Here is a 17,377-nt window from a genome sequence, read left to right as displayed (position 1 = left end):
ATATGTAATATTTTTTTAGAAACACCAGAAAACGTTGATCCTTGCCATCCTTCTCCATGTGGACCTAATGCTGTTTGTAACAATGGCGAGTGCCAATGTTTGCCAGAATATCAAGGAGACCCATACTTCGGTTGTCGGCCGGAGTGTGTTCTTAGTACAGATTGTGCTCCGGATAAAGCGTGCCTTAGATCAAAATGTGTAGATCCATGTCGCGATATGTGCGGATTCAACGCAGAATGCAATGTTTATAACCATGTTGCAATCTGCAGTTGCCCAAGTGGAATGACAGGTGACGCATTTACAAAGTGTGTCCGCATCGAAAGTAAGTATCTACTACAATTTAATTTGTTAGTTTTTAGTTTAGTTAACGCGTCCATTCTAATATTTAATCAATCCTTTCCTTCGCAGAGCCTGTCAACAGACCATGTGAGCCATCACCATGCGGACCAAACAGTTTATGTAGAGAAGCAAATGGTCAAGCTATTTGTGCCTGTCTCCAAGGCTTTATTGGCAACCCACCTAACTGTCGTCCAGAATGTATACAAAGTACCGATTGTGCTCCATCACTGGCATGTATCAATCGAAAATGCCAAGATCCTTGCCCAGGATCATGCGGCCATAATGCATTATGTAACGTTAACAATCATAATCCAATATGCACATGTCCAGCTAGATACACCGGTTCTCCATTTAGTCATTGTTATGGTAATTATATTGATTTTCAAACTGTCTAATCTCACTTTGTACCGGAAATATTTTTAAACTATATTTTTTTCATTTGCTTCCAGTTTTGGTAATTGAAGAAAAGCCCTCTAATCCTTGCGTGCCATCACCTTGTGGACCAAACAGTATATGCAATCCGACTCCTAACGGCGACTCGTATGTTTGCACATGTCAACCAACATTTGAAGGAACACCGCCGCAATGTCGAAGAGAGTGTACTACAAGCGATGAGTGTCCGTCAAACAAAGCTTGTATTAACTACAAGTGCAGTGATCCCTGTCCTGGATCATGTGGAACGAATACACAATGTGCTGTACGTTTGCACAGCCCCATGTGCTCATGCGAGGAAGGGTACACCGGCGATCCTTTCACAGCTTGTTATCTAATTCCACAAGCGATAGAAAAAATTGATCCTTGTAATCCTACACCATGTGGGGCTAATGCTCAATGCAAAGTTTCAAGAAACAGCGTTGCAGCGTGCATTTGTGAACCTGGATATTTCGGAAATCCCTACGAGTCTTGCAGACCAGAATGCGTAGTGAATACTGACTGTCCTTATAATAAGGCATGTCTGAGAAACAAATGTGAAGACCCTTGTCCCGGGGTATGCGGGTCTACAGCATTGTGCCAAGTAATCAATCATGTTCCATCATGCAATTGCGCACCTGGATACACTGGTAACCCGTACACCTATTGTCATGTCATCATAAATGAACCGAGTAAGTGACCCTTACAACAGTACTTCCTTTAAACAGAGTTTCAGGTTCATAAATGGTTTATTTTAAATCCTCATAATACTTATAAAATGTACAAAAATTTTTTACAGCTCCTGTTCCTCAAAATCCTTGCGTGCCAAATCCATGCGGCAGTAATGCCCTTTGCAAGGACAATAATGGTTTAGCAATATGTTCGTGTATGCCAGAGTTTTACGGATCTCCGCCAAACTGCCGACCTGAGTGCACAGTTAACTCGGAATGCGACACTTCCAAGAGTTGTGTAAGGCAAAGATGTGTTGACCCATGTATTGGTTCGTGTGGTCAAGAAGCAGAATGCAGAGTTGTAAACCATGCACCAATATGTTCCTGTAAAAGAGGATTTGAAGGAGATCCATTTGTTAGATGTGCTATTGTGAAAGGTGGGTGTCAAATTCATTATAACGTGTAATAACATTCGAATGAACATGTATTTCTGAACAGTAACTTTTATTTTATAGAAGTCCCAGTTCAACATCAAAATCCGTGTGTACCATCGCCTTGCGGACCAAATTCGCAATGCCAAATCGTAAACCAAGTATCATCATGTGCTTGTCTGGATAACTACGTTGGCTCTCCACCGAACTGTCGAGCAGAATGTACAGTTAACTCTGACTGCCCGAGCACCAAAGCTTGCATTAACCAGAAATGTCGCGATCCATGCCAGGGCTCATGTGGATTACATACTGAGTGTCAAGTCTATCAGCATGCTGCTATTTGCAGTTGCATGGAGGGATACACTGGCAATCCATTCCAAAGTTGTCATGTAAAGGAGAAAATTGGTAAGTGGTTCTTCTCATCGCATTCATGCCAACTTTACATCTTATTAAGCACCTTAGGAATACCCCGGACTCCGTGTTACAAAATTATTAAAAATAATATAATAAATTATCACTTCAAGTTACCAGTAGAAGCCACCTTAACTGTGAAGAGGTACCACACTGGTCAAATCGCGGGAATCGGCTGTAGTTTACAAAGCAACTCATGCTTATATAATAATGATCCACATAGACCCCGAACATAGCTTTTTAGGTTACATAGTTAGTTACCCATTTTATATTCTCGTTTCTAGATCCCGTGCCTACTGTTTACGACAAGTGCAATCCAAGTCCTTGCGGAGCAAACGCTGATTGTAATGACGGCCAGTGCACATGTAGGCCCGACTACTTCGGAAATCCTTACTTGAGTTGTCGTCCAGAATGCACACACAATTCTGACTGTCCTTCTACAGTAACATGTGTGAACAACAAATGTATTAATCCGTGCACAAATCTATGCGGACAGGGTGCATTATGTGAAGTATATAATCACATACCGATGTGTAGTTGTCCATCAAATACTACAGGAAACGCTTTCTTCTCATGTACACCAGTAACAGGTAAACAGATCTTATGTCCTTATAGGTTTAGATGTTTTTTTTTTTATAGTGAACTGAATGGAATGCATATTTATTTCAGCAATCTCAGTAAGTCGAGATCCATGCCACCCGTCCCCATGCGGCCCGTATAGCGTATGTCGAGCAATGCAAGAACAAGCCGTATGTTCGTGTCTTATTGGCTATATTGGAGTACCTCCATCTTGTAGACCCGAATGTTTGGTAGATTCAGATTGCACAAGTCTCATGTCATGTTCAAATCAAAAGTGCGCCGACCCCTGCATTGGTTCTTGCGGATTGAACGCAGAATGTCGAGTACACTACCACAAGCCCATTTGTTACTGCAGAAATGGTTTCACTGGTGATCCATTTACTCACTGCGTAATCATTCAAAGTAAGTATCACTGATATTATTTTACATTCATTTAATGTCACAAGCCTTGTTGCTCGGAATGAATGTTTTAATAAAATAATAAATGCTGTCGAATTGACTATGCTATGTGTTTACTAGATGAACCACCACCAAAGCGAACACCCTGTGAACCCTCACCGTGTGGTCCCAATTCTGAATGCCGAGAAGTAAACGAAGCACCCACGTGTTCCTGCCAACCTGGTTACATAGGGCAAGCACCATATTGCCGTCCAGAGTGCACTACAAACAGTGAATGCAACTTTGATAAGGCTTGCATAAATAACAAATGTGCTGATCCGTGCATTGGTGCTTGCGGTCTGAACACGGAATGTAGAGTTATCAGTCATTCGCCACAATGTGCATGTCAACCAGGATATGAAGGAGACTCTTTCTATCAGTGTACTCCTGTCAAAGGTATTTTAAAAATTTCTGTAAGAAATAATAACTCTTTAATTATTAAAAAAATGTTGTCTTCTTTTTCTAAATCATTCACTTTTAGTTCCAGCTCAAAAGCCACCACCACCTACTGAACCTTGTGTGCCTAACCCATGCGGGCCGAACGCTGTCTGTCAAGAGCGTAACAATGCTGGTAGTTGTACTTGTGTAACGGGATATTTAGGTAACCCTTATGAAGGGTGCAGACCAGAATGTGTCATCAACTCGGACTGCACAGACAATTTAGCATGTATCAATAACAAATGTCAAGATCCTTGTCCTGGTCTATGTGGAACGAATGCACAATGTCAAATGGTTAATCATATTCCCAAATGTGCATGCACGTTGGGATATGTAGGTAACCCATATGATAGATGTATTCCTAAACAAGGTAAATTTATCTTTTCAAACTCTAATCAAATTCTACGTATTTAACTAAAGAAAAGTAACCCATGATTTATTTTTGACAGAGTCACCTACTGATCCATGCAATCCGTCACCATGTGGTCCATACAGTACTTGCACTGCTGCTGCCAATAAAGCAATATGTACTTGTCTTACGGACCATATTGGCAACCCACCAAATTGTAGACCGGAATGTATGTTGAGCTCGGAGTGTCCTCTCAATAAAGCTTGCGTCAAGCAGAGATGCGTGGATCCATGCATCGGTGCCTGCGGAGATAATGCCCAATGCCGCGTCTATCACCATAGTCCATACTGTACATGTCTACCTGGTTTTGAAGGTGATGCCTTCATCAGGTGTTCAAAAGAAAAACAGACACCGCCACAAATAAAGTCTCCCTGCGAACCCAATCCTTGTGGGCCATTTGCTACATGTAGGGACTCCGCTGGTTCCGCCATCTGTAGTTGTATGGAAGGATACTTCGGAGCACCACCACGATGTGCGCCAGAATGCGCTATCAACGAAGACTGTCCAAATGATAAAGCCTGTGTCCGGGAGAGATGTGTTGATCCTTGCATTGGATCCTGTGGTTCCAATACAGAATGCCGAGCTATGAACCATCTGGCTATTTGCACATGTTTGCGAGGCTATCGCGGTAACTCTTTTGTTGGATGCTATCTATTTGATGGTACGTAGATTGTTACATTAATTTTATTATCACATATAATTGAGTATATTTGAATAAACTTTCGTGTTTTCCTAAATTTAAAATCTTAACGAAATATTTTCAATGTTTTTCAGAGCCGCAGCCACTGCCAGTAGACCCTTGCGCAGGCAATCCTTGCGGAAGTAACGCTATCTGTAGCAACGGTACTTGTTCATGTATTCCGGGATACCACGGCAATCCCACAATAGAGTGTCGTCCCGAATGTACTACTGATAATGATTGCAACAAACGTCAAGCCTGCGTAAACTACAAATGTATAGATCCGTGCAAAAACACGTGTGGTCGCCAAGCAATCTGCAACGTCTACAATCACATAGCCATATGCGAATGTCCAGCTCCGCTTCAAGGAGATGCTTTCATAGCCTGTCAGCCAGCCAGAGGTATGGATGTATGCCTTATCTTATGCATGAAAATATCAAATCTACAATAATACGCAGCTCTATATATCTAATTAAATCATAATTTCACTTTTTTCTTTTGCGTATACATTAAATATGATATTAAACCAATTAGGTGGTGCCACCTTATAAAAGCAAAAAGGTTGTTCTGAAAATATTAAATACAATATTCGAACCTAAAATTTTGATACACTACGACCATTTTTGACCAAACAAAGTACTACATACAATTAAGTAACAAATGCCGAAATACCCATACAGAACCTGTGGAGTCGGATCCATGTTCGCCGAATCCATGTGGTCCAAACAGCGTGTGTCGTGCGCAAGGTTCAGTGGCACATTGCTCGTGTCGGCCGCCCATGCACTCCGAGCCGCCTAGTTGCCGACCGGAATGTCGCAGCTCAGCCGACTGCCCGACTGTGCTAGCGTGCCGAGCTGGCAAGTGCCGTGACCCTTGCCCTGGAGCGTGCGGAGCCCACGCCGTTTGTCGAACAACCATGCATTCGCCAATTTGTACTTGTCCTACTGGCTATACTGGGGATCCATTTATTCGCTGTATGCCAGGTAAACTATTTTTGCATAAATGGCTATATTTATTTCTCGCAAAATATCAATTATACGTTTACTGAATATTAACGTTTTTACAGCCCTCGAGACCGAACCCAAAAAGAAATCACCCTGCCCGGATTGTGGGCCGAATGCCGATTGCATTGATGGCCTCTGTCGCTGCCGTTCAAGTTTCTTCGGATCGCCACCATTCTGTCGTTACGAGTGTCTGGATTCTAATGATTGCGAATTGCATTTGACGTGCATTAACAGACGTTGCGTAGATCCCTGTCCCGGAGCATGCGGCCAGGGAGCCGATTGTGCCCCAGTAGCTCATGAGCCACGCTGCACTTGTCCTCCCTCCACTACCGGAAATCCTCTTACGGCGTGCCGTCCCATCGAAAATATTCGTAAGACAGATTAGATCAAGCGGTCGATTGCTTTAAAAGTTTAAATGAATAAATAATAATAATTGAAAATATTTTCCAAAAATATAGGTGTGATGTAGGTCTCGGCAATCTTGCGTCTTCACTTTTAAAGCTTAGGCATGGGTTTTACTAGTGAAACCAAGTGCGCCGTTTGCCTCTAAAAATGTCGACAACTATTGTAGCTTAAAGAAAAGCTTTCCATATTTGCTTCAGTAGGCGTATCGCAGGCAAGTGTTAAAACTTTTTCATGATGTTACAGCTAAAGAACCAAACGATCCCTGTGTACCATCACCTTGTGGACCGGGTGCGTTGTGTCGAGTAAGAGGAGCAGGTGCTTCTTGTGAATGCGAGCCTGGACTACGTGGAGATCCTAACTCTGGCTGTCGACCTGAATGTGTTGCTGACTCGGATTGCTCACCGTCAAAAGCTTGTATACGCTCTCACTGCCGAGACCCCTGCCAGGGTACTTGCGGTGTAGGTGCTGATTGCGAAACTGTCAATCACATACCATTGTGTTCGTGCCCCACTGGAACTAGAGGAAACGCTTTTGAAAGATGCTACACGGAAGTAACCCGTAAGTTAAAAAAAGAAAATATTCTAGAATGATTTATGTTGAATATGACAAAAACATGAACTGATTATGTATTCACAGAACCACCCTGTACTCCGTCACCGTGCGGGCCCGGAGCCTTGTGCTCCGTAGTAGGAGACAGCGCTATGTGCACATGTCCGAGCGGCACGAGTGGTGATGCGGCCACGACAGGCTGTAGGCCCGAGTGTGTGGTCAGCTCAGAGTGCCCGCGGGACCGCGCCTGCGTACGTAACAAGTGCATTGATCCCTGCCCTGGTACATGTGGCAATGGAGCTATGTGTCGCGTCTTTAATCATGCACCCATCTGCTGGTGCCCACCGCCTACAACTGGCGATCCATTCATCGATTGTATAGGTTAGTATTTACTGGTATTCATTCAAGCAAAGCAATTCAAGCTAATAACATAGCTTTTAGTCATTAAGGCAAAAAACATATTAACGATACTTAACTTTGTAACGGCATCTACCAAATAATCAGGGACTAGCTAGCCTGAACATGTTGATTCTTGATGATTTTTTATTATTTTTTTTTCATTGATTTCCCTACCGGCTGTGATAGTAGTAATTTTTTAACATAGCTACTGATAAATATACATAACTTTTGCAACCGGTTTCTGAACACGTTTTTGGCATTTATTCATCTATTCACAATTATAAGGGAAGATTAAGGGATGAATTGCCGTGCTCGAAAAGCGGCGTAAGTTGTGGAATTTCCTCCCGCTTTAATAAAATTACATACGTATAATTACGCAATGCCTATTCACACTATTAGCAAAGATTACCAGGATAAACTAAACTGATTTTATTTTTTCATGAAGAAACACCAGCCAAGCCCAACGATCCTTGTGATCCCAACCCTTGTGGGGCCCACGCCACCTGCCGGAATGGAATTTGCACGTATTACGAATGTACTGTGAACGATGACTGCTCTGGTGACCGTGCATGTATCAACAGAAAGTGCACTGATCCGTGCGTGAACGCATGTGGACTCAACGCAATATGCACGGGTGTGAGACACTCACCAGTATGTTCGTGCCCTGCGGGATACACCGGCTCGCCTCTGGTGCGCTGCGTCATGATCTCGTCGATAACGCCAGTGCCCGAGTGCATATCGGATAATCAGTGTCCAGACAACGCTGCTTGTGTGAATGATCGTTGCTCTCCACTTTGCGGCCCTAACAACTGTGGACTCAATGCACGCTGCATAGCCAAACAACACAGAGCCCTTTGCACTTGCCTACCAGGTTATGAAGGCAATGGCTACACTGGATGTTACTCAGGTAATTAATTCATAATTGTAATCGTAAACATAAAACTCATGATTTTAGATAATCCTAAAATAAATCTATATTTTAATGTATATAAGTAAGTTTTGTATTACTTTGTGTCGTATCCAAATAATATGATAATTGTATACAGAATGGCTACATAATTTCGAAGGCACGCTGACTTCTAATAAACAGGGTACCCATATCTAGTTGAAAAGTCAAGTTTTGCTCTGGCCCACTTAGCCATGTTCCGAAAAATGTAAAAAAAAAAATAAATAACGATTTAATTATGTTTTCCAGTGCAATGCCATAGCAACAACGATTGTCCAGATGACGAAAGCTGTGAAAGTGGTTCATGTGTGAAGGTGTGCTTGCGCATTCGCTGCGGCGACGAGGCGCATTGTGTTGCGCGTGGTCACACTGCTTCATGTGAATGTAATGCCGGAGCCCACGGCGACCCATGGACGGGTTGTCGCCGAGCTGAGTGTATTGTTGATGACGATTGCTCCTCATGGCTGGCTTGCTCTCGCGGTTCTTGCAGAGACCCATGCCTTGGCGCATGTGCTCAAGGAGCAATCTGTACCGTAGTTCGCCATGTACCTTCGTGTGAGTGCCCGAGGGGCACTCAGGGCAACCCCAAAATCGAATGTCGTCAAGGTTAGCCATTTTGACTGAATCTCATCTCATCATTTCATAATTAAGCTCGAAGTGATTCAGTAACCCCCTTCAATATAATTTTCTTTTAGTTTTAGAACCAGGCCAATGTGTAATGGATGGAGAATGTGGACCCGACCTAGCATGTTTGCAAGGCGTATGCAAGAACCCCTGTGAACCAACATCTTGTGGCATTCGTGCGGAATGTAGAGTTGCAAACACATTACCATTCAGAACACTTGTTTGCGAGTGCCCTAAGCCTCTCGTTGGTGATGCTTCGGTACAATGTAATCCAAGTAAGTATTTTGAAATCTATGATTTCATCATTATCATTATTCGAAAATTAAAATGAATGTCTATAAGTATTATTGCCGTTATGAAGAAATATTTACAGAAATCTAGGAAAATGTTTTCATTATAAGAAGAAGAAATTCCTAACCTTAGGTAAGACTGGTGAAAAGTTCCCACAAGAGGATTTTTGAAAGTATGTATATCAAACTACATTCTGCACTGTGGATATTCACCATGTACATGAAATGCATGTAAATATATATACACAGCATTACAAGTACTTACATTTCACCGCACCTATTCTTCCGTAGGTCATTCAAGGTTCTGTTAAGGTTAATTTAAATGAATATTGGTTACGAGAACTTGTGTTTGATTTCGGTGTAAATATTCTCAAACGCTCTAGAAAAAGCTGGTGAATTTACAACATGTTATTAACTCAGTCTTGTCGCACAATATTATCGATGTTTAATATAAGTAATATTTACAGGGGGCGAATGCAGTTCGGACAGTGACTGTGCTTCAGAAGAACATTGCGTTAACCGCGCGTGTGTGAGCGCTTGCTCCGACATCAGCTGCGCGCCCGGCGCCGAGTGCCGCGCCAGCGCGCACCGCGCCACATGCGCCTGCGTGCCACCGCTGCAGGGCAACCCCCAGATAGGCTGCACGCTTGGTCAGTTTTGTGTCATTTTAAAAGTTCTCTTCATCACTTGTTTTACTACACAAATAACTAGTATACCAATTCAGATCCTGATGTGTAATATGTTTCTTCTCTATACTGAGGAAACATTTGTTTTTTTCCCCTTAAGGATAGCCAAACCGATTTTAAAATTCTTTCACGACACTATTGGAAAGCTAGACTATCCCCGGGTAACACAGGCTATGGTTGGTTTTGTCCGGGTATTGTAAGCAGTACCCCCGGGACGCGGGTGAAACCGCTGAAAACAGCTAGTTCACAATAAATACAAGTATTTCTTGTGCGTGCAGATTCACCAGGTGTGCCGTGCACATCGGATGCAGAATGCGGAGGAGCTGAGGCGTGCGTGTCGCGCCGCTGCGTGTCAGCGTGCGCCGGCGCATGCGGCACCGGCGCTCTGTGCGACGCGGCGCAACATCGCGCGCGCTGCCACTGCCCGCCAGGCACTGCCGGCGACCCCTCGCGCATCTGCTACACACGTGAGCTTTACTTCTCATTACTATGCATATACATATAATTTTTATCTTTTTAGCACTTACGTTTATGATTAAAAAATTTATATCTGTTCGTTAACAGCTGAATGTACATCAGACGACAACTGTCCATTTGATAAGAGCTGCGTCAACGGATATTGCCAAGACCCATGTACGCTCGGTACGCCCTGTGGAAGAGATGCAAACTGCGTGCCGGTTGCTCATATTGCCAGCTGCCGCTGCCCACCGGGCACTCAAGGAGACCCACGCCGAGCCTGCGTTTCAGCAGTTTGTCACTACAATGAAGACTGCGATGACACCCAAGTTTGCAACAGACTCAACCGAGTATGCCAGCCAGCCTGTTCCGACCAATCGTGCGCTCCCGGCGCTCTATGTACGACGCGTAACCACCGCGCTATATGTACTTGCCCTGCAGGTCGTACTGGAGACCCGTACAGCCTCGGATGCACTCCTCAACATGATGCCACAGAATGTAACACTGATTCCGATTGTTCAGCACCATTTGCTTGCGTGAATGCACGTTGCACTGACCTTTGCCTCGGAAATCCCTGCGACTCTGGTCTAATTTGTAAGATCGTCGATGTGCTACCATTACGTGCTGTGGCTTGTGTCTGTCCCGATGGCGGACGCGTAGCACCCGATAACGGTTGTAGAGCTCCACCTGATCCGGAATGTTCAGTCGATTCTGAATGCACCAACAGTCAAACCTGCCGTCGTGGAAGTTGTGTCGAATCTTGTAGAGCTGATCCTTGTGGACAGAATGCTCTTTGTGATTCTATCGACCATACATCTCACTGTAGGTGTGCGCCGGGATACACTGGCAACCCGAGAACAGAGTGTAACACCAGTAAGTTCCTATTTTGAAAACATAAATAGTATTTTGTTTGTGTATGCAACACAATGTAGCAATCATTCACACCTGTCTTTGTCTTCGCAGTACCACGGCAGCCGACTTTCTTTGAATGTTACAATGATGACGAGTGTGGTTCAGAACGAGCCTGTGTCGACCGTGCTTGCGTGAACCCATGCAATGACGCATGTGGACTCGGAGCGTTATGCCGAGTTATAAATCATTTACCACAATGCTCTTGCCCGAGAGGATATTCTGGCGATGCACATACTCGATGCACCCCACGTAAGTTTCTCAAATTTGTTGTTGAATGATGTACTTAGTAACACTTATTAATATACAGAAGTTTTGGCCTTTTCTTTGTATGTTATAGGTACTCATTTTATGTCTTTTTTTAGCATCAGACAAATCGATTATCCCAGTTGGCTGCAAAGCTAACTCTGACTGTCCTCTATCACAAGCATGTGTCAATGGCGCATGCGCAGATCCATGCGCATGTGGATCTAACGCCGAGTGTACCGTAGTGAGACACCATCCTGTTTGCTTCTGCGAGCGAGAATATTCAGGCAATCCATATGTCGGGTGCACTAAAGGCAAGTCAATACGTTTACATCATAGTATATGTTTTAATTATAAATATTGAATGTGTTTATTAAGTTTTGAATTTCTTTTTACAGTTGGATGTACCTCAGATTCAGATTGTCCCGACAGTGATACCTGCTACAACGGAGCTTGCGTTAATCCATGCGTTGTGGATGCGCCTTGCGCTATCAGCGCGGAATGCTTCGGTAAAGCACATCGACCTAACTGTCGCTGTCCTGCGGGCTCAACAGGAAATCCGTATACTAGATGTCAAGCTGCTGAATGTGAGGTTGACAATGACTGTAACGACGACAGTGTTTGCGTGAGGGGTTCTTGTCGTAACGCTTGCTCAAGCGATGGACGCAACCCGTGTGCCAACAACGCTGAATGCTTTGCACGGAATCATGCCGCCTCTTGCAAGTGTCCGACAGCATTACCCCTTGGAGATCCTCTAGTCTATTGCTCGAGAATTGATGTAATTGGAAAACCAGAATGTCGCATGGATAGCGAATGTCCCAGTGGCTATGCTTGTTTAAGGGATGAATGTCGCGAAGCTTGCAATGAATTGAAACCTTGCACTGGCAACGCTCGTTGTACCGTTTCTGACAGCGTTCCATTCCGAACCTTGATATGTCGCTGTCCTGATGGGTACATTCCTGAAGAAGGAGGAAATTGTAAACCAGCACAACTACCCGCGCTAAGCTGCTCTTCTGATCAAGACTGCGGTGACCACGAATCATGTGTTAATAGAATTTGCCGTAACCCATGTAATTGCGGAGAAAACGCGGAATGTTTCATACGAAATCACAGGCCTATTTGTTCTTGTCGCGAAGGATTTGAAGGAGATCCATATCGCAGATGCCATATAGTTGGCTGCCGCAGCAACTCAGAGTGTCCTTCACACCAAGCATGTATTAATGGCAACTGCATCAGCCCATGCCTCTTAAATAGCACGTGTGGTCCTAATGCCGAATGTTACGTAGAAAGGAATTTACCTATGTGCAGATGCCGTCCAGGATTCGAAGGTGATGTTTATCTGGGATGTAATGCAATAGAATGCAGGAGTAATGGTGATTGCCCACAGGACAAACAATGTCGTGCTCACAGGTGCGTGAATCCATGTCTTAGTGAACATATATGTGGAACTAGAGCGACATGCTTGGTGAGAAATCATATCGCTGTCTGCAAATGTGAACATGGCTATACTGGAAGCCCATATATCGAATGTAAGCCCCAAATAACAGCTGAGTGCTACGTAGACGCCGATTGTCCTTCAAGACTAGCATGTTTATCATCTAGATGCGTTAATCCTTGCTCAGAATTACGTCCCTGCGCCATTCCAGCACAGTGTGAAGTGTCACCAACTCTACCAGTACGCACAATGCTCTGCACATGTCCGCCAAGATACGTGAGCAGTGGCGGAGGAGTTTGTCGTCCAGCAACAACAACTATTGAAGATGTAATTTGTACCACTGATGATAACTGCACAACCAACAATGCTTGTATAACATCCTTCTGTAAAAATCCTTGCGAATGCGGCCCTAATTCAGATTGTCAGATTAAAGACCACAAACCTGTCTGCGCTTGCCAACCCGGTTTTATAGGTGATGCTCGAACCGGGTGCTACAAAGTTCTATGCCAATCTGATTCACAATGTGCAGATGACGAAACATGCTTCAACAGCCGTTGTATACCAGCCTGTTCGGTTGATTCCAACACGTGTGGAGACTCAGCTGAATGTTACGGCAACGAACATCGCGCTTCATGTAGGTGCAAGATTGGAACCATAGGAAATCCATCGATTGCGTGCACACCTATAGGTTGCCGCGCAGACTCCGACTGTCCAATAGACAAATCATGTATCAATTCTAAATGTGTTAACCCTTGCAATGCAACCACTTGCAACGAACCTGCCGAATGCAGAGTACATAATCACGAAGTACATTGTGTTTGTCCACCTGGCTACCAAAGTACTGAAGATGGATGCTTGAGTACCAGACAGCCACAGTGCAACACTGATATTGACTGTCCCTCTGGAACTGCATGCTTGAATGCTAAGTGTGTTAACCCTTGTCTGGAAATAAAGCCTTGTGGTACTAATGCTGAGTGCAAGGTCGTTGACACATTGCCCGTCAGGACAATGATCTGTGAATGTGTGCCTGGATACAAAGGAAATGCTCTTGTTGAGTGTACATCCAATAAACGTGAGTATATTTTTTATTTACAATAAAGACTTCAGTGTATTGAAATTTCATTTTATCTCAATTTTATAAATAAAAACGACTCTTTGCTCGCAGGACCAATCACAGAATGCATACAAGGGCAAGGTATAGATAGTAATGGCGATTGTGTACCATGCCGAGAGGAGGAAGGGCGAGTGCTGGATGCTCGCGGGCGCTGCGTGTGCGACGCAACGCGCGGCTACGTGCCACGTGGCGACAAGTGCGAGCCGCGAGGCTGCCGCGCTGATGCCCAATGTGAAGACCGAGAGCGCTGTATCAATGGCACGTGCGTGGACGCTTGCCGCGCTGAGCCGTGCGGCACATCGGCCACCTGCGACGCCGTCGGCCACCGCTCGCACTGCACGTGCATCGCCGGCTACACCGGCAACCCACGCGTTCACTGCAACACTACCAACCCGCCAGTGTACCGAACCGATTTCCCTCTGCCCGATATGCAGGTGCGCATCATAATTACTTTAAATCTATTTTGGGTATCGCTATTTTTAATTTATTTATTACAAAACCACAGGTTTTGTATAATTAGCTTATCGGCGTTAACAATTTCGTATCATTCAGGTCCATTGCCTTGCGGACGGCGTACGTGTCAGTTTGAAGATTAAAGACTTTAATGGCGTATTGTATGTAAAGAGCTACAGCAAGGACGAACGCTGTCGATTAGCAGTGGATACGCCCAAGGATGAAGAGACTATTGTCGACTTCACGGTACATTTCGGCGAGTGTGGTTTAGTTCACGTCAATGTAAGTTCTAAACGCATTTTCATAATGATTATGAATGACACCTAATACTTTCTATAAAATCAGATTTTTCTTATATTCTAATACATCCACGAGATGTATTACGACATAGCCTCAGAAATGTACACATATGTATTTTGCAGGGTCTGGCCAGCTTCGTCCTTGTAATGCAGAAACATCCAAAACTAGTTACTTCGAACGCAAAGGCGTTCCACATAAAATGTATATACCAGACGGGCGAACAGAACGTGACACTTGCGTTCAATGTGTCGATGCTGACGACAGCCGGCACCATCGCCAACACCGGACCGCCGCCCACGTGCTCCATGAGGATCGTCTCTCGCTCCGGCAGTCAAGTCAGCTCCGCAGAAATCGGAGAGAACCTAGTCTTACAAGTCGATGTTCAACCCTCAAGTAAGTAACAAAATCAGGATCAAATACATCCTTTTGAAATAAAAACAATAGCGAGACAGCAATATTTTTAAATGTTATTTTTAAAATATATTAGACAATATATTTTAAATTTTATTTTCATTACATCCCTTTATAATTTTGTAGATATTTACGGTGGATTCGCGCGTAGCTGCATAGCAAAAACAAGCGAAGTTGCCACGAACGTCGAAAACGAATACCCGGTGACAGACGCCGATGGATGTGCTACGGATCCATCTATATTCGGTGAATGGGAGCGAAGCGAAGACGGTAGCGTACTACGCGTTGCCTTTAACGCTTTCAAGTTCCCCAGCAGCGACAACATAAGATTCCAATGTAACATACGGGTCTGTTTCGGCAAATGTCAACCGGTAAGTACCACGATTTATAACTTTTTATTAAAAATAAATCTTTCATGAACACGTTCCCTTCTAAGTATGAAAATATTTATACGCAGGTTAACTGTCGGGGCGCTGACGCCTTTGGTAAACGACGCAAACGAGAAGCGATCGATAGCAGTGCAGCATCCTCACCTGCAGGCCAGTTCCGCGAAGAAGTGACTGTGGAATCCAACCAAATCCTGACGTTGCAGCGGCGCGACCCATCACAGGTAGCGCGGCAGCGCGACGCGGGAGGAGCCGCGGGCGCCGGCGCAGGCGCGGGCGAGGTGTGCGTGTCGGCTGCGGGGCTGGCCGTGGCGCTGGCGCTGACGGCGCTGCTGGCGCTGGTGGCGGTGGCCGCGGCCGTGGCGTGCTGGCTGGTGGCGTGGAGGCGCGCGCGCCCGCCGCCCGCGCCGCTGCCGCACCCGGCCGACTTCCCCAACCCGCTGTTCCAGCGCTGAGTACGCTAGTCGCGGCCGCGCTCCTCCGCCGGCACCGGGCGGTGTCGGTCTTCCTCTCTCCCTATCTCTGTGCTGCCGCCGGAGGACCGCCGGCCGGGGGCGCGCCGGGCGCCGCTCGCGCTCGCCGCGCCCCAACCTTTACTTAATTTTATAATATTTTTTTACGTTTTACTATTACTAATGTGGCATCCGTCGCTCTTCGAATTTTGTGATATTCATATAAATATTCGAAATCACCATAATTTTATGTAAAATAAACATCGATTATACCTAATTTTAAGAATAAATAATTAATAATATTGCTAGTGTTTCATTAAAATAAATATCCATATCCATGAAAAATAATTACTATCATTAACCTAAATACATATGTATATAAGGTGCTTTAATATTACCTGCCAGGATTAGAATGGGGGGTAGTATTGCGTTTATATATATATATATAAATATAAATATAGGTATATAAATACACTAAATACTATATGCGTCTATGATGATAAGGACACATAATGTTCCTTCAACTTTCGTTTGAATAAAGCAACAATTTGGCAGCTCCTCAGTTCAGGCGGCAAATTGTTCCATAGCCGTACAGCGTGCACGGTGAAGGAGTAGGAGTTGTAATTCTTTAACGAATTACTGTTCTTTTTTTATTTTACAAGCTTATATTAGCTTCACTTGTAACTATGTATACTTATAGGTAAGAAAATCTTTGCCCCACTTCCCGGTTTTCGATTAGGGTATTTTGCTGACAATAACAAACGCTCTGAGTTTTGATGACAATACATGACTATCTAAGAATCGTCATTACAAATCTAAAATGGCGGCCTTCCCAAAATGGCAGACTGGCTACCTGAAATCCACCCCTGTGATATGGACACCAAATGAGTTTTCTGCCAGGAAAACGTAATTCTCCATTACATACAGTCACTTTTCTAAAATCATAGGTACTCAGAAAAAAACAATCAAGTAACGCAAATACGCTAAAAAGTAGTAAACTTGATGCTGTAGATGCGCAGGTCTGATACTAAAATTTTTAGAGGGTACAAGTGGGTAGAGTAGGTAGAGAACCAACCTCTCAAGAATGAGTGTAGATTCAATTACACTTCAGCCAAGTACCAATGATACTTTTCTAAGTTTGTACGTACTTTCTAAGTATATCTTGGATACCAATGACCGTGTCTCGGAAGGCAAAATAAACGGTAGGTCCCAGCAGCTGTCAAAAAAAAACGGGCAACGGAAAAAGTTTAGCATCAAAAGGCTTAGCTAGTCATAATACTAAGAGTGTATTCTGAATTTTGAAGAAATGCTAAGAAAGTTGTAAAAAGTTTTTCTGGGGTAATTCCCCGTAGAAAGTTAGTCGGTATTTTGAAGTTTTTTCGATGTGGTTTTTTAAAAAATGATAATGCAGTTTTAATATATTATATAAATAACGTAAGAGGAATTTATTCGGACGCTTTCAATATTTTACTTATCCGACTGACCTATTATAAACATAATGTGGTA

At 44.1% G+C, this 17,377-nt stretch overlaps 1 protein-coding gene across 1 annotated transcript in view; it reads left to right on the top strand.

The window, feature by feature from the left end:
* The window catches only part of LOC110370027 (uncharacterized), a 99,937-nt gene extending 83,764 nt beyond the window's left edge, over positions 1–16,173 (top strand). The window contains exons 108-136 of the mRNA XM_049839294.2: positions 20–322; positions 409–705; positions 789–1,442; positions 1,550–1,858; positions 1,937–2,257; positions 2,548–2,853; positions 2,933–3,244; positions 3,362–3,676; positions 3,762–4,088; positions 4,168–4,788; positions 4,902–5,207; positions 5,487–5,789; positions 5,873–6,181; positions 6,459–6,773; positions 6,852–7,145; positions 7,609–8,070; positions 8,359–8,715; positions 8,805–9,008; positions 9,491–9,673; positions 9,988–10,176; positions 10,274–11,038; positions 11,129–11,326; positions 11,440–11,634; positions 11,719–13,827; positions 13,921–14,303; positions 14,422–14,604; positions 14,745–15,015; positions 15,160–15,404; positions 15,491–16,173. Of these exons, the coding sequence (XP_049695251.2) occupies positions 20–322; positions 409–705; positions 789–1,442; positions 1,550–1,858; positions 1,937–2,257; positions 2,548–2,853; positions 2,933–3,244; positions 3,362–3,676; positions 3,762–4,088; positions 4,168–4,788; positions 4,902–5,207; positions 5,487–5,789; positions 5,873–6,181; positions 6,459–6,773; positions 6,852–7,145; positions 7,609–8,070; positions 8,359–8,715; positions 8,805–9,008; positions 9,491–9,673; positions 9,988–10,176; positions 10,274–11,038; positions 11,129–11,326; positions 11,440–11,634; positions 11,719–13,827; positions 13,921–14,303; positions 14,422–14,604; positions 14,745–15,015; positions 15,160–15,404; positions 15,491–15,874 (11,420 nt within the window). The 3' untranslated portion in view covers positions 15,875–16,173. The remainder of the gene's footprint in view (positions 1–19; positions 323–408; positions 706–788; positions 1,443–1,549; positions 1,859–1,936; positions 2,258–2,547; positions 2,854–2,932; positions 3,245–3,361; positions 3,677–3,761; positions 4,089–4,167; positions 4,789–4,901; positions 5,208–5,486; positions 5,790–5,872; positions 6,182–6,458; positions 6,774–6,851; positions 7,146–7,608; positions 8,071–8,358; positions 8,716–8,804; positions 9,009–9,490; positions 9,674–9,987; positions 10,177–10,273; positions 11,039–11,128; positions 11,327–11,439; positions 11,635–11,718; positions 13,828–13,920; positions 14,304–14,421; positions 14,605–14,744; positions 15,016–15,159; positions 15,405–15,490) is intronic.
* Positions 16,174–17,377: the final 1,204 nt, after the last annotated feature.

Source organism: Helicoverpa armigera, chromosome 9 (genome assembly GCF_030705265.1).
Source record: "Helicoverpa armigera isolate CAAS_96S chromosome 9, ASM3070526v1, whole genome shotgun sequence".
Lineage (NCBI taxonomy): Eukaryota > Metazoa > Arthropoda > Insecta > Lepidoptera > Noctuidae > Helicoverpa > Helicoverpa armigera.
The sequence above is the reverse complement of the archived record's forward strand: the minus strand, read 5'-3'. Positions and strand labels throughout refer to the sequence as shown.